This window comes from Saimiri boliviensis, chromosome 16, assembly GCF_048565385.1.
Source record: "Saimiri boliviensis isolate mSaiBol1 chromosome 16, mSaiBol1.pri, whole genome shotgun sequence".
In the NCBI taxonomy this organism is placed as follows: domain Eukaryota; kingdom Metazoa; phylum Chordata; class Mammalia; order Primates; family Cebidae; genus Saimiri; species Saimiri boliviensis.
The window spans coordinates 72842325-72859718 of NC_133464.1; the positions used below are offsets into that span (position 1 = coordinate 72842325).

Here is a 17394-nt window from a genome sequence, read left to right on the forward strand (position 1 = left end):
AACTGGCCCAAGAATTGAAGAAAGACACTTCAAGTTTTCATAGCAAGACCCTCTTCCATGAGAAAACATCTCAGGAAGACTGGATGACTGCCATGTCAATTGAGAGAGCTCTCTGGGCACTCTGGAAAAAAAATGACCACAACGGGCAGAAGCCAGCTGACAATGAAGCCATGTGCCAGTCTTTCCAGAGTGGTCCTTTGGTTCCTGGGGCTCTGCCTGCACCCCACAGGGCACAGAGTGCCAGAGGAACCTGGAAGTGCCAGGGCCACCAGAGCTCCCAGGAGGGAGGGAGGAAGGTCACGATGTGAGGGCTTGGGTCCAGAGCACCGGTTGATTTGATTCTGTTTTCCCCGTAGCTGGGTCCTGAATGCCCAGAGCCTCAGCAGAACATCAGCCAGTACTGCTCCCTTTAAAGGACTTTTGATTGATCTCTTGTTAGTTTAGCTACGATTCATTAGTTGATGCTGAAGTCGCCCTTATTGAAGTTTGATAGATAGTGTTACATTTGTATGATACTGTTTTTCAAATAAAGATTGTTTAATATGAAAAAAAGGAAAGCACTTAGTACAATACATGTATATTGTTACGGTTAAATAAATATTGTGGTTATTACTGATACTTAAAAAGTACACATCGGTCAGGTGCTGTGGCTCACACTTGTAATCCCAGCATTTTGGGAGGCTGAGGCAGGTGAATCACCTGAGGTCAGGAGTTCAAAACCAGCCTGGCCAACATGGCAAAACCATCTCTACTAAAAATACAAAAAATTAGCTGGCCATGGTGGCAGGCATCTGTAATCCCAGCTACTTTGGAGGCTGAGGCAGGAGACTTTCTTGAACCTGGGAGGTGGAGGGTGCAGTGAGCCGAGATCATGCCATTGCACTCAAGCCTGGGTGAAAGAGTGAGACTCCGTCTCAACAAAAAAAGAAAAAAAAAAAGGACACATCATAGAATTATGAAATCACAGAATGTTAGGTAGACAAGGCGTTTGCTAGTGAAGAAATTGTCATTTCTTATTTTGTTTAGAACATGAGTACATAGAAAATTTTACTATTTATATTTTCAGGAATCCTTAAACATATTACTTAAACAGCTAGAGAAAGAGAAGAGGACTCTTGAAAGTCAAGTGAAATACTATGCATTTAAACTGGAACAAGAATCAAAGGTTTGTTTTTACTCTATAGTTAGCAATTCCTTTGAAACTGCCATTATTTCTAATGTTATCTACAAACCTACTCTGTAATTATCATAAAATGCTTACAAAACTATTTTCTACACTATAGAGACATAAACCTTAACTTAGTCTTGCTAGTATTGCTCATCTCATATGTTGGATTCTTTACTTTCGTGTCTTTACATAGGCCTACCACAGGATCAACAATGAACGCCGTTCATACCTAGCTGAAATGTCTCAGGTAACTCTTTTTATTTCGAATTATTAGTGATTCCTCTTACTATAAATTATATTTTCCCCTTTTCTAGGTTTTGTTTTTGGTTTGGGAGAGAAGCAGATGTTGGAATTAAGTTTCTAAATATGGAAGGTATAAACAGGAAAATATACAACTTGTATAAAAGGTAAAAATGGCCATGCCTGTAACCCCAGTACTTTGGGAGACCGAGGCGGGTAGCTCACGAAGTCAGGTGTTCAAGACCAACCTGGCCAACATAGTGAAACCCTGAATCTACTAGAAATAAAAAAAATTAGCTGGGTGTGGTGGTGGGTACTTGTAGTCCTAGCTACTCGGGAGGTAAGGCAGAATAGCTGGAACCCGAGAAGTAGAGGTTGCAGTGAGCCGAGATGGCACCATGACACTCCAGCCTGAGTGACAGAGCAACACTCCATCTCAAAAAAAAAAAAAAAAAAAAAAAGGGTAAAAAGGACATAGCAGTTTTTCAAATTAAGAGATTATTAGCAGTTTTTCAAATTAAGAGATTATTTTTTATATTTGCTTCCTTAATTAACCTTTTAGTTTCACCTCTAACCACTGGAATTCAAACAGGTTGCTGCTATCTCTGTGCTATCATGAAATTAAAGGCACTTCACTTTATGATTATGCATGGTAAGATCTGAGAGATAAGAACTGCTGTTGGTAGAAGTGTGTACTTATAAATATAGGATAGGGAGCTGATCAGTAAGTTATAAAAGATGTGGCATCTATTTTCAAGCTCTTCATTTGCCTTTCCATTTTATTTATGATATTGTTGGTATTGTAGAGTTTTTATTTTGATGTTGTCAGAGCTCTCTTTTATTTATGATTTCTAATGTTACAGTTAAAAAGACAATCTCAATGTTTCATAGCATTCACCACATCTTTTAGTACTTGTATAGCATAATAGCTGACATTAACTATTTAATCACTATTAATCTTCTTTTGGTATATGTTTTAGGATTAGGATGTAAATTCAGTTTTCAATGTGTGCCATTGAAATGGAAGTGTCCAAAGAGCAGTTGGACATATATGACTCTCAGGAAACAAAGATTTGAAAATTATTATCATATAAAAAGTGAAGTCATTGAATGAATGAAATGCATTGGGGAAAATACACTGTGGGAAAAGAAAACATAATCTAGGGTATAACTCTGAAGAAGTTCAGCAGTGATAGTCAAGGGAAGAAGAGCTGAAAAGAGTGTTGGAATCCTGAAGACATAGCTAGGTCAGAAAAGGAGCTAGAGGATTTTGAGAATGAGATTGGCATAAAGAATAATTTGCTAATCACCAATCCGGAATATCTAGATGGATTAATGAAAGGGTTGAGAGGAAGGGCGGGCATTAGGTTTGGGGATTAAAGCCAATAATGGGATAGTTAGAAAAATTTGAGAAAGTCAGGTCTACAGTGGGTAAAGGGCAGTGTGGGTTGTAGTGCTGACTAAGGTAAGTAAGACATTGAGATAAGATAGGATCAGTCCTTGTAGTCTCTTGTCTGTAAAATGGATGATTAGCATAAACTTCATGGTCCTTGATACTGGGTTGGATGCACTGATTCCTCCTAGAACACAGGCACCCTTATGCCTTTCCTCAGACTATGTGCTTGAATATGCTCCTTCTCATACGTGTCAGTTCCACTTCCTTCAAGGTCTAGCACAAACACTACCTCTGTGTGGGGCATAACATGATGAAAAGACCAGACTATAGAGCCATTGCAAATCTGCATTTGAATCCCAGCTCTGTATTTATTACTGTGTGACCTTTCTGGGCCTTAATTTCCTTCCTCACCTGTGAAAAGGAAATATCAGTATCTTGAAAGGATTTTGTATGTAGAAAAATAATATATGTGAAGTGCTGAGTGAAATTTCTGGCATATAATAGGTTATAAATTCCAGGAAATGATGAATATCACTTTCCTGTGTTTCTTTCCTGATCCTCCTAGCCCCTCTCTGTGACAGAGGCACCAGAATTTCTACTTGCCTTAGCCTTCTACCTGGTCCCTTATTGCTGATTTATCTGTTTGCTTCACTCAGCTATAGGTTTCTCCCTGAGGTCAGGCAGGGTGACTCATGCTTTCTATTCCCTTTCACAAAGAGTGGCAAAAAGTAAATATGCAAAATTATTTACTGAACTGAACATAAAACAGAATTTATGTTCATAATCGTAAGCCCAAGTAATTAATAAAAAGATAATATATAACACATTGTTGGAGGATTTTTGTAAGGTTAAAAATAAAGTCTTTTGTCCTCAAAGCATTCATTTACCTTTGTTTATCTGTAAAATTCACTTATGTGAAATAATCCTACTCTGACTCTACAGGATCACTGAACATATGATAAAAGCCTATTTTAACAGCTTCCCAGGAAGATGTTAATCCTGTCCCTAGTATAAATGTTAATAAGGATTTTCACTCTAGAGTGAATTGTTAATCTTTATAGTGAAGGACAGTTCTAACCATGTGGACACTACGGTGATTGGAAAGGTTAATGGATGATTTGCAGTTCTTTCCATGCTGAATACATAAATAATTGATTTATTGGTAGATAACCAGAACTATTTGCTGAGTGCGCTGTTTATCCTTCTACTGCTGTCCTTTCTGTGGCTTTGTCTCACTCTTGATTCACTGTTTTGAATGAAACAGTTTCCCCCTCTCGGGAGTTGTCTGATATGCACAATGTAAGTACAGTATGGACATTGCTTTGTAATACATAGGTATATTGCATTATTTAAAGTCAGGCAGAAAGACTGATTAGAGTTTTTTGCAACACATAATAAACTTAAGTTTTAGTTTCTATCCTCGTAAACGTAAAATTTTAGTAATGGCTCTGAGAGATTGAGAAAAATAATGATTTTAGCTTACAGATAAGGAATCTGAGGCTTTGGTATTTCATTATCAGAAAGTTCTTATTGTTAAAATTGTTAAAACATCATATGGTGCCTCTTATTCTCCTTTCCTGAAACTTCCTTAAAACCCATTGGTTTAGTTACATCCTCTGAAGAATAAGAACAAGTCTACACTCCTCCTACATGATAGTTTTTCAAAGATTTGTAAATGACTCTCAGTCTTTCCATAGTTTTTTGTTTTGTTTGTTTTCTAAGCTAAAATATTAAGTTCCATTAGCTATTCCTCATGACATAGATTCCAGACTGCCCAAATATTTCTGCTGACTTTTTGGACAATTCTGTTATTGTTCATTTAAAAATATGGCTCCCTAGGTTTACATTTAGCACTTGAGATATAATCTCAACAGCATAGTTACCAAAGTCTTAACTAACTCTACCAAAATGGGTGCATTTTTCTTCTCTGCTGTCTGAGTGATCATTCTGAAATACAGATATAACAGTGCTATTTCCTGTTAAAAACCTTCAGTTTGCATTGCCCAGAAGATCACAGCAAAGCTCTGTCATGTGGTCTCCACAGGGTCCTCTCCAACTTGGCTGTTCCTGTCTCTGCAGCATTATTCCTGGTAATATCCTGGACTGCATTTAGACCAAATGCTATGTGCAATTCCTGGATATATCTGCTGCTTTATACCTAAGGTCCTTACTGTTCCTTCTGCCTAGAATACTGTATCCTTTCCTTAGTTCTTAATTGGCTACTCTTCCATTTGAAGCCCTCCTCCACCACCCTCAATTAGCTTCATCTGTGTGCTTATAAAGCACCTGTGCACATCTCTATCAAGGCACTTAACTGTAATCACCTATTTATTTTGCTGTTTCCCCAATAGAACCATGACCCATTTGTCTTTGTACCTGAGTGCTTAATGTAGTGGCAGCATACAGTAGTTGCTCAATAACATTAGCTAAATGAATGAATGAATGAATTCCGTTTTCTGTTCCAATATACCCAAACCTTGCACTCATATCAAATGATCTATATCGTAGCTCACACACAAAAAGACAGTCTATTAGGTGTGAAACTCAACTTTCCTACTTTTTATTTTCAAATGTATTCACATCTTTATCCATTGTTCCTGTTCCTTCTGTCTTAAAGGAAAAGGATCCCAAACCTCTTCCCCAGTCTGTTGCCTCTAGGACTTACTTAATAATATTCCTTCTCATATTTTTAATCTCTCTTTCATTGCCTTTGGCTTAACCTTTGCTTGTGACATGCTCAACCCTCCCAGCAAAACAAAATAGACCTTTACTTAAACATTAACTGTCTTCATGAAACTACTACCTTAGCTTTCTTTTTCCAAGCCAAACTTCATGAATAAATGAATATGCTCATTGCCCTTGCTTTTTAGTCTTTGATCTCTTTTTATTTCTCTTGTGACCCCGCTATTGGGCTTTCACCCAGTTTATCTCCTAAGAGCCAAATATAGCAACTCCTGTTCAAGTTTGGTGAAGCATCTGTGAGGCATTTTACACTGCCAACCATGCTCACTTCTTTGAATACTCCCCACTCTTCCTGACTTGACTTCCATGATAGTATTTTTTCCTGGGTTTTCTTATTGTTTAAATGATGGCCTATCTTTGGTGATTGTCCTATTCCTTATAAGTTGCTTTCTCAAGTTTATATTATTGATTCTCTTCCTTCTCTGTGTACCCTTAACGAATGATTTCATTCACTCTTGGCTTCAATTGCCATCTCTAAAGTCATCAGCCTCAATTGTTTCCGAATTGCAGATTACATTTATACTGCCTACTAGAAGTCTCCACTTTTATATCCTGGAGGAATTTCAAGGTAGGCAAAAGTGAAAATATTGTCTTTCTGTTTCTGCCTCAAAGTACTAAAGTTTCTATTGTCTTATGTACCATAATGGCAGGGTGCGTGTGTTTTCTATATTTAGTGTCTACTACAAGAAGTTTTAATGATCTATACCACATAGGTTATATGGTTTTCACAGTTTCCTCCATATATTTTTTAATAAGTCACATGTACTATGGGGCTGAGATGGGGGATTTCCAGAATCTTTAGAGGCTTGATAATAATGGAGAAGGTCAGACTCCCGTTTTTCTCAGCTTCTCTTACACATGCTACAAAAGAACCTGTGGGAGAGTGAATTGAGAACTGACTCTCTTATTTCTGAACTCAATTATGAACTAAGAGGATAAACAGTCAAATTTTTGTATTTCAGGGTTCTAGCTTACATCAAGTTTCTAAAAGGCAACAGATGGATCAACTGCCTAGAATGCAAGAGAATTTCGTGAAAACGTAAGTCTAGCTATGTATTTTCTTTCTAACTAATTACATTTGCACATAAATGGCACTGACAAAACAGGTGTCCGCTACATTTTGGAAGTTGACCTTCTAGGTTTTATAGCAATAATATAAAATAGCAGACGCTAAGAGAACTTAAAGAAGTTTATGATCATTTCCACTATTTTACACATTTCTTTTTTAGATCCCAGAGGCATTTTTAGTCCTCAAACACGATAATATATTATTTTTTAAACTAAAATAATACGTACCCAGGAGAGCTTAAAACTACACCATTAACAATGACATAAACACAGGCATACCTTGGAGATATTATGGGTTTGGTTCTGGACCATTATAATAAAGTGAGTATCACAATAAAATGAGTTACACAAATTTTGGAGTTCTCAGTGTATATAAAAGTTATTTTTATACCATTACTGTAAGTCTATTAAGTGTACAATATCATTATGTCTAAAAACAATGTAGATACCTTAATTTAAAAAGATTTTATGCTGAAAAATACTATTCATTATCTGAGCCTTCAATGAGTTGTAATGTTTTTGCTGGTAGAGAGTCTTGCCTCCATGTTGATGGCTGCTGATGGGTCAGGGTGGTGGTTGCTGAAAGTGGAGGTACCTGTGGCAAATTCTGAAAATAGGGCACCGATTTGCTGCACCAGTTGTCTCTTTTATGAAAGATGTCTCTATCTTATGTGTTGTGGTTTGATAGTGTTTTACCCACAGTAGAACTTCTTTCAAAATTGGGGTTGGTCTTTTCAAATTCTGTTGCTACTTTATTGATTAATTCCATAGAATATTCGAAGTCCTTGGCTGTTGTTTCAAAAATGACATCACAGCATCTTTAAAAGGAGCAGATTTCATCTCAAGAGACCACTTTCTTTGCTTATCTGTAAGAAGGAATTCCTCATCCATTCAAGTTTTATCATGAGATTGTAGCAATTCATTCAAGTTTTATCATGAGATTGAAGCCTGAAGAGATGACTGAATTGCTGTTTCCAAAACATCTACAGTGACTTCCTGCACTAAGTCTTGTGCCCCTCAAAGTCATCTGTGGGCGTTGGAATCAACATCTTCCAAACTTCTTTTAATGCTGACATTTTTTACCTCCTCTCATAAATCACAAATGTTCTTAGTGACTTATAGAATGATGAATCCTTTCCAGAAGGCTTTCTTCCAGACCCATCAGAGGAAACACTATCTATGGCAGGTATAACCTTATGACATGTATTTCTTAAATGATAAGACTTGAAAGTTAAAACTATTCCCTGATCAGGGCAGCAGAATAGATGGTATGTTAACAGGCATTTAAACAGCATTTATTCCTTGTGTATCTCCCTCTGAGTTCTTGTAACCAGGTACATTGTCAAAGAGTTGTAATATTTTGAAAGAAATCTTATTTTCTGAGGAGTAAGTCTCAACTGTGAGCTTAAAATATTCAGTAAATCATGCTGTAAACTCTAAATTCTTGTGCTGTCATCTGGGCACAGGAAGAGTACAGGAAGAGTAGGTTAATTAGTTAGCATAATTCCTAGGATTTATAGAGTACAGGAAGAGTAGGTTTAGCATAATTCCTAGGACTTTCAGAATGGTAAATGAGCATTTGCTTCAACATAAAGTCACTGGCTGCATTAGCCTTGGACAAGTCAACCTGTTTTTTGATGCTTTGAAGCCAGGCAGTGTCTTCTGCTCTCTAGCTAGGAATGTCCTAGATGGCATCTTTTTTCCAAAAGAGGCTGTTTGTTCACATTGAAAATCTGTTGGTTAGTGTAGTTGCCTTCGTCAGTGATTTTAGCTTGTTCTTCTGGAGAACTTGCTGCAGCTTCTTCATCAGCACTTGCTGCTTCACCAGAAACTCTCATGTTACAGAGAGGGCTTCTTTTCTTAACTCATGAACACTGGCTTCCAGCTTTTCTTCTGCAGCTTTCTCACCTCTCTCAGTCTTCAGAGAATTGAAGGGATTTAGGATCTTATTCTTTTTTTTTTTTTTTTTTAATTGCATTTTAGGATCTTATTCTTGATTAGGTTTTGGCTTTTAGAGAATACTGTGGCTTCTTTGGTCTTATCCAGACCACTCGAACTTTCTCCCTATCAGCAAGAAGGCTGTTTTGCCTCCTTATCATTTGTGTGTTCACTAGAGTGGTGCTTTTAATTTCTTTTAAGAATCTTGCCTTTGCATTTACAGCTTGACTTAACTGTTTGGCACAAGAAGCCTAGCTTTCAGCCTATCTCAACTTTCAACATACCTTCCTCACTAAATGACTAAGCTTATCATTTCTAGCCAAATTAAAGTGAGAGATGTGCAACTCTTCCTTTTACTTCGACACCATAGCAAGGTTACTAATTGGACTAATTTCAATATTGTTGTGTCTCCGTGAATAGAGAGGCCCAAAGAGAGGGCGAGAGACCCAGGAATAGCTGGTTGGCAGAGCAGTCAGAACTTACATACCTTTATTAAAAAGTTTGCTGTTTTATATGGGCATGGTTCATGGCTCCCCAAGACAATTACAGTAGTAACATCAAAGATCACTGATCACCATAACAGATAAAGTAATAAAAGTCTGAAATATTGTAAGAATTACCAAAATAGGATGCAGACATGCAATGAACATATGCTACTGGAAAAATGATGCTGATAGACTTGCTCAACACCGGGTTGCTACTAATCTTCAATTTGTAAAAATGCTGTATCATTGAAGCACAGTAAAGTGAAGCATAATAAGACAAGATACGCCTGAACAATTATAGCACCAGCCCTACTCTAAATATGTTCACTGGAGTGAACACTAAAATAATCATAGATGACAGTGCAGTTTAAACTGTTTTCCTATGTAAACAAAACCAATTTAGGATAAAGAACAGAGGGCCTGGTACAATGACTGATGCCTGTCATACAGCACTTTGAGAGGCTGAGGTAGGAGGATTCCTTGAGGCCTCAAGTTCAAGACCAACTTGGGAAACATAGTAAGACTCTGTCTCTACAAAAAATTAGAAAAATTGACTGGTTGTGGTAGTGTGTACTGTAGTCTCAGCTGCTTGGGAGGCTGAGACAGGAGGATCACTTGGGCCCAGGAGGTCAAGGCTGCAGTGAGCCACGATTGCACCACTGCATTCCAGCCTGGTCAACAGAGCAAGACACTGTCTCTTAGGGAAAAAAAAAAAAACTGGAATGTTTTGTAAGTTTAGAAGGTTATATATATACACAATTTTCCCTGGTCCTGTACTAAATACAGAAGAATTACTCAGGTAAACCTTCTCTGAGTAATTTTATTCCATGTAGGGGAAAACATTTGTATATAACTTAACATTATAAAAAATTAAGCCAAGATGTGAATCAGCTGTAAGTCAGAATCCTTTTTAAACATAGATCAGAGTAAGAGGCACTCAAGTATAGCAAATTTCTTTGGTGAAGATTAATGAGGTAGCATTAAATATATTTAGTTAGATAAAGTATATTCTTTCTTGAATAGTCAAATGCTTTAAATTATTATTCATTATCTTTATACATTTTCATTATTGGAAATATAATGTAGTTTAAATATTAAAATAAATTCTGACAAGGACTTCCCTAGAAAAACCATTATACCACTGTGTCAGAGTCCCCAAGACCACTCCCATATTCAGTGATTTGTTAGAAGAATTAATAAGGATTGGCAAATTCTTGTACTTGTGTCTAATATATTTTCCTTTTTTCTTTCTTTATCCAATCCATGTGCCTCACAGGAAATTTTTAGTGAAGGAATACAAAACAAAATCAACGAAGGGGTAAGGCACATGGGATGGATTCTAAGAAAACTAGGCTCAAGCTTCCAAAAGTTTTCTCCAAGTTAGGGTCACATAGTTAATTTAACTCCAGCAAGGAGTTGCAACAGCAGGTATGACAGTAAATGAGGTTTTATCTACCAGAGAAGCTCATTAGATACTTAGCCCCCAGTGTTTCTGCTGGGAACAGATCACATAGGCTTCCTCTGCCTGGCATGCACCAGAATTCCAGAATCCCAGAAGGAAAACAGGTATTCAATATAAACCACGTTGTTTGTACAAATAGCATAGGCACAGTGAATCATTCTTTTCATTTGGGAAAAGGTTTATATCAGTTTAGGGAACTGTTTACCCATAAGTTTCTGGATACCAGCCAAGAACCAACCTCGCAAGCAGGCTTTTCCAAAGACAATACTCTCAAGCCTGCTATATTGACTTTTCTTTATAACCACCCTAAATATTTTTATTAATATCTTGCAGTTCAGATTTATTTTCCAATTTATATCTGTTCTAAAAATATATACCTCTGTTACTCAAATTTTCTTAAATAGTGAAGAGGGAAATATTTCAAAAATGAAAGTGAAACTTCTTTATTATAATCATATATTAGCACATACACACATATATATCACCAGAATATAGAACTATGAGGGCAGTTTGGTTTTCCATTGAGTATTGCTGGGAGTTGGATCTCTCAGTGAGTAGACTGTCAAATGGGAATCAGCATGCAGGAAGTTTATTTTATTTACTTATTTATTTATTTATTTAGAGATGGAGTCTGGCTCTGTCACCTACGCTAGAGTGCAGTGGTATGATCTCTGTTCACAGCAACCACTGCCTCCTGGGTTCAAATTATTCTCCTGCATTGGCTTCCCAAACAGTTGGGATTACAGATACGCGCCACCATGCCTGACTAATTTTTGTATTTTTAGTAGAGCAAGGGTTTCACCATGTTGACCAGGCTGGTCTCGAACTCCTGGCCTCAAATGACCCTCCCGCCTTGGCCTCCCAAAATGCTGAGATTACAGGCATGAGCCACTGCACCTGGTCAGGAAGTTTGAGTGAGGGTTCTTAGGATCAATACCTGTGGGGGAAGGCTAGGAACCAGGTTTGGGCAGAGAGAGTAGGGCTATAGTGCAGCTGCAGTTCCATGTACCAAGCTGATTTATGCATGACTCAAGTGTGGGCCTTTTTCCTCTTGCAGAATGACCCAGACCCATATCCCTGGGGAATCTGAGCTTCTGTTTATCATGTACTTTCCAGGTCATGGCTAAGATACTTATCCACTTACTGTCAAAACTGGGCAAGTTAGTACCAAAGGACAACCAAGCTGATCACCTGGATGCCAAACTCATTCCTCCTCAGCCGCTTATGTAGCAGCAGCTGTGAATCAGGCTGATAATCAGCTTGCCTGTGTGGCCCTCCACGCCACAGGTCTGAACTGAGCTTAAGGTGCTGGTGCATCGAGGTGGATGGCACGGTCTGGGATACATGCCCTTTCAGCTGGTTTGTGCCCTCCAGCACTGCTTGTGCTTGATCCCAGATCAGTCACTTCCATCTCCGATGACACTTATTGTTGAATAGAGTGCCTGGCAAAAATTGGTGTTTAATAATTTTTGAATGAATTTATGACTAAATGGTCAAATGGAGAAAACATCCTCTACAGTCTCTGAAACTATAATGCCAATCACTCATCTAATAGAAATATTTCTATATCTAATAATCCAAATTAGGTATATATAATTGGTACTACCTCAAAATATTGCTTTTCTTACTTACTGGCTTAACTCTGGAAATTTTTGTTGATGACTCAAATTTGAGACTTTAAAGGAAGTTATGGTATTAGGCACCTCATAGAATGGGATAATCAAATGGTCAATGGACATATGAAGAGAGACTCAGCACTATTACTCATAAGCAGAATGCAAATTAAAACTACAAGATACAACCACAAATTTTGAAGATGGATGATTCCAAGTGTTGTCAAAGATGTGGAGGAATAGGGGATTCTCATACACTATGGGTAGGAGTATAAATTTCTACAACCACTATGGAATACTGTATTAGTTTGTTCTCACACTGCTATAAAGAATACCTGAGACTTGGTAAGAAAAGTTTAATTGAATCACAGTCCCGGAGGCTGTACAGAAAACATGGCTGGGGAGGCCTCAGGAAACTTACAGTCATGGTAGAAGGGCGAAGGGGAAGCAAGCACCTTCTTCTTCACATGGCAGAGCAGGGGAGAGAGTGAATGGAGAAGTGCTATATACTTTCAAACAACCAGATTTTGTGAGAACTCACTATCACAAGAACACTAAGGGGGAGATCCGCTCCCAGGATCCAATTACCTCCCACCAGGTCACTCCCCCAGCAACAGGGATTATAATTCAACATGAGATTTGGGTTAGGGACACAGAGCCAAACCGTATCAAATACATTTTAGTATTACTTTCTATATTTAGCTAATCATACACCTTCTCTGTTACCCAACAATTCTAGTAATATACCAAATAGAATGATGCATACATTTATACCAAAAGAATAAGAATGTTCGTAGCAGCTTTATTCTTGACAGTTCAAAACTGAATATAGCCTAAATGTACATCAGTAGTAGAATGGATAAACATTATATATATATATATGAATAATAATAACGTATAGCTCACACAGCATTATGGATAATTCTCAGTATTGAGTGAAATAGGTCAGAAGTAAAAGAATATGTACAATGTGATCTCATTTAAAGTTCAAAGATAAAAGTAAACTGTGATATCAGAACATAGGCTAGTAATTATTAATACCAGTGGGAAGGAAGAAGTAAATAATAATTGTGAGCAGCATACTGGTATCTTCCAGTATGATGATAATATTCTATTGATTGACCTAAGTGGTGGTTGCATCAGTATTTGCTTTATTATAATTCATAGATTGGTACATTTATGATTTGTCAACTTTTAATCAAGTCTCCATGGCTTTTAATGTTTGATTTGGTGGATATTCTCATATGTGCTAATATTAAAATATTGACTTACACAGTTTTCCTAATGTTCAGAACTAATCAGAATATTTGAAAATACCCTAGTAAATGTGAAATTCTTTTAGAACTCTAGCAGAAAGCAATAGTGCCTGATTGAATATTAGCTATTACAGTCCTGCTATGTAGAATTATGGCCACAAATGAACAAGATAACTATACTGCGGTTGAAGGATGTATTCTAGAGATCTTTACATACACCAGTTTGACAAAAGGCTCTTTATGATTAAATGGGAGAAACAGTCTTTTTAGGATAAGTTTAGTAAGTTGCCAAAAAGTCTAGAGAAGTTAATAGGTAACTTTTTTGACTGTGACCCATGGCGTATGTTAACTATGAAAAATCATATTCCTGAAAGCAAGGAGCTCAGAACTGATACCATGGGAATAGTTCTTAAAAATAGAAAACTATAGTTTATTTTTTTTCTTGAGTGTGAAACCTCATTTTTTTCTGCTTATGAATAGTTTTAAAGTGATTAAAAGCCCTAAAGGAAGAAAATAACCAAGAAGCAAGCTGTTGGTGCCCTGGAGCAAAACAATCTGAGGGAAATTGATTCTAGGACTTGGTAAGAGACAAATTGTTAGGGGCATATCCTTCTGATTTTGATATTTTTAAAGCAGCTACAGTAGAGATAACACAACCAAAATATCCAACATTAAAGGAATAAGTCAATACCTATGTTAATATTAGGAAGTTGCAAAAATTACATTCTAGCAAAGAACATTACTGATATAGCAAAACACCTATAATAGTAAACAAAAATTATAGCACAAAATACGTTAGTGAAATTATGGATGATTTATATTTACACCTCTTAGGTTTTATATAAGAATATGCATACTTTATAATCATTTTAAATAATTTTATGTTAAAAGGGACAGTCCAGATAGACTATGGAAATTCTCAAGTCAAAATAGCAGTGTAAATACTGTATAACTAATACAGTACAGTATTTTTAAAAAATAGCAAGAAGCAAGGTGGTACAGTAGTCCTCTCTTATCCAAGGAATATACATTCCAAAGACCACCAGTGGATGGTTTCACTGGTGGTCTTTGGCATGTATCTCCCTTGGATAAGAGTACTAACCACCAGTGGATAGTACTGCACTCTACGTATACTATGGTTTTTTTTTTTTTCACATACATAGTTATCTATGATTAAATTTACAAATTAGGCACAGGAAGAGATTAGCAATAACTAATAATACAACTTAACTATAAAGCATACTGTAATAAACGTTATATGAATGTGGTGTGTCTCTCTCTCAAAATAGCTTATTGTACTGTAATCACCTATTTTCAGACTGTGGCTGACCACACAGGTAACTCAAACTGTGGAAAGTAAAACCATGAATAAAGTGGGGACAAGTGTAGATGAAAATCAGTACTGACTTTGGAGCAGATAGACCCATAAGTTTTTGCCTCCACTACTTATTATTTAATGTGGCTTTATATAAGTAACCACTCTCAGATTCCATTTTCTTACCCATAAGATGCAGAGATGAAACCCAGAAAGAATGATAGGTATGAGAATTAGAGGTTATTAAAAAATCCCTAACTCAATAAACGTTATTATTACTATAGTACTTTATTGAATATAAAGAATCAGCAAAGTAATAATATATTTATTTGTGAGGACAGAAAAATACATATGACAATAATTTGGAACTGCAAGTGACTGTTATGCTATTAATAACAAACTTACAGACGGCTTAGCCACTACTGTTTATTTAAAAACTGTAATACTCAGGACCGTAGAATGGTTTCCCAGCTTTCTTAATGGTAACTGACACCATATTGTGATCCCTGTACTCACGTATTTCTATATTTCACAATTTATGAAATATTTTCTCTTACTCTGTGTGATGCATGTTGATATTTCTTTTTCTGTCCTTTTTTTCTTTTTTTAAAGAGTCAGGTCTTGCTCTGTAGCCCAGGCTAGATTGCAGTGTCACAATGATAGCTCATTGTAACCCTAAACTCCCAGGCTCAAGAGATCCCCCTGCCTCAGCCTCCTGAGTAGCTCGGACTATAGACATGAGCCACCATGTCCAGCTAATTTTTTTATTTTTTGTAGAAAATAGAGATGGGGTCTTGCCATGTTTTTCAGGCCGGTCTTAATCTCCTGGGCTCAAGCAGTCTCCTACCTTGGCCTCCCAAAATGCTGGGATTACAGGCATGAATCACTGCACCTGGCCCTTTTCTGTTTTTTTTAATTAATGTATGTTCTTTTTCCTCTTCTGTTCTGTTTCCTTTTCTGTTATTTTTATATTGCTATTGTAATTCAGTAAATCAGTCCACTAACATGCATTCTGCAGTTTGGAAAACACTGCTTTAAAAGACATCTAGGAGATTAAACATCTTTTACCATTGAAGTGCCTCAGCTTCATCATTAGTGTCATTAGTCAGTTATTATTCAGACATTAGTGCCATCATGTTAGTTGGCTCTTTTAGAAATGGGCCATATTTCGAAGCTACTCAAAGCATTCTTAGTGTAATAGAAAATCATTTAGTACTATAAATAATAAATATAATGAGCTATATTAATTAAATATAATAATTGGGTGGTTGTGGTTCCATATTTCACCAGAAAAAAATCATTTTTAAACATCATTAATAAAGAAATTTTTAACAGGAAATGGATTATTCCCAAAGCATATTTTAAAAATATTTTTTATTGAGATATTACTCACATACCAAAAAAATTATGCTTTAGCATACAACTCTGTATCTTTAGTACATTGGAAGGCAGGCCGAGGTGGGATGATCACTTGAGCCAAGGAGTTTAAGGCTGCAGTGAGCTATGATTGTGCCACTGCATTGCAGCCTGGCCAACACAGCCAGACCCAATTTAAAACAAATTTAAATAAAAATAATAAAGTAAAGTATACAGGTCAATGATTTTTCGTATGTTCATTGGATCACGCAAGCATCACCACTAACTGATTCCAGAACATTTTCATCACCCCAAAAAGAAAGCCTATATGAATGAGCAGTCAGTTCTCAAACACTCTTCTAGTAAACTCCTTAAGCTTTATGCCTCTGTAGCTCTGGTGAGATGATGTGTTATAGCAGAAGGCTGCCTAAGATTGCACTGTAAGCAGAAACTACTCACAGGAAGGTTTCCATGTGAAGGCATATGGGTGGGAACAAGGTGCAATATACAGTTTGCTCTGTGTGGCCTATAATTTTTTTGTTGAACATAATGGTGACGGAAAACTTATGATTAACACTTATTATTTCAGGGGAAGATATAATCCAGCTAATCAGAAGATAGTGAGTGTCAAGAGAGGACCAGTAAAAAAGATTACAAGATCAAACCATCTTCCAGAACTCTATCCGTGATTCCAGAACCGGGTGGATTTCTAGTTCTTCTCCCCCCGCCCATCTATAATATTCAACTTGTGAAATTAATGGTCAGCACATTTCTTCAGGGAATAAAATAGATAAGAAAAAACAGCCAACATTTTTTTTAACTCATATTCCACAAATGTGTTCCTTTGTCTGCATAAAAGTAATTTTCTCCAGTGACCCTAAACTAACTCACAAGAAGTGCTTGTGAGTTTTAAAATATCCTAGGAAATCTGAAGGCGCATGTAATTACAGCTGCTTTTAGTAATAGACCCAGGATCAGCTCTGATAGTAACATTGCTATTCTATTTGGTTTCTGGTTGGCTGTTAGCTAAAAGTGTGTATTCATAAAACCTTTTTGCCATTTTGGGCTGCATCTTGCTCAGTTTTTTAAATCACAGGTTTAAACAAAGCCAAAAATCAAGTCCATTTTAAATTGTGACTTGAAATATGGTATTGTAGAACAATCTTCAATCATGAATAAACATGTTTGTTGTTTCTACTCTGCCATAAACTTAGGAGATCTTTGGCAAGTCCCTCCACCTCATGTTTACTTTCCACAACTATAAAATGATTGAAGCACACTATACACTTTCTATGTTTTTTTACAATTCTAGAAAAGCAATATTTATTCAATCATAAGGTCCTGCCACTTACTTA

The 17394-nt window shown here is 36.7% G+C and overlaps 1 protein-coding gene across 3 annotated transcripts in view; it reads left to right on the forward strand.

The window, feature by feature from the left end:
* Positions 1–17149, forward strand: part of CCDC169 (coiled-coil domain containing 169) — a 62616-nt gene extending 45467 nt beyond the window's left edge. For all 3 annotated transcript variants that reach the window (XM_010344988.3, XM_010344989.3, XM_010344990.3), the window contains 4 exons: positions 1067–1165; positions 1362–1415; positions 6509–6585; positions 16629–17149. In XM_010344988.3, the coding sequence (XP_010343290.1) occupies positions 1067–1165; positions 1362–1415; positions 6509–6585; positions 16629–16728 (330 nt within the window). In that variant the 3' untranslated portion in view covers positions 16729–17149. The remainder of the gene's footprint in view (positions 1–1066; positions 1166–1361; positions 1416–6508; positions 6586–16628) is intronic.
* The last annotated feature ends 245 nt before the right edge of the window (positions 17150–17394 follow it).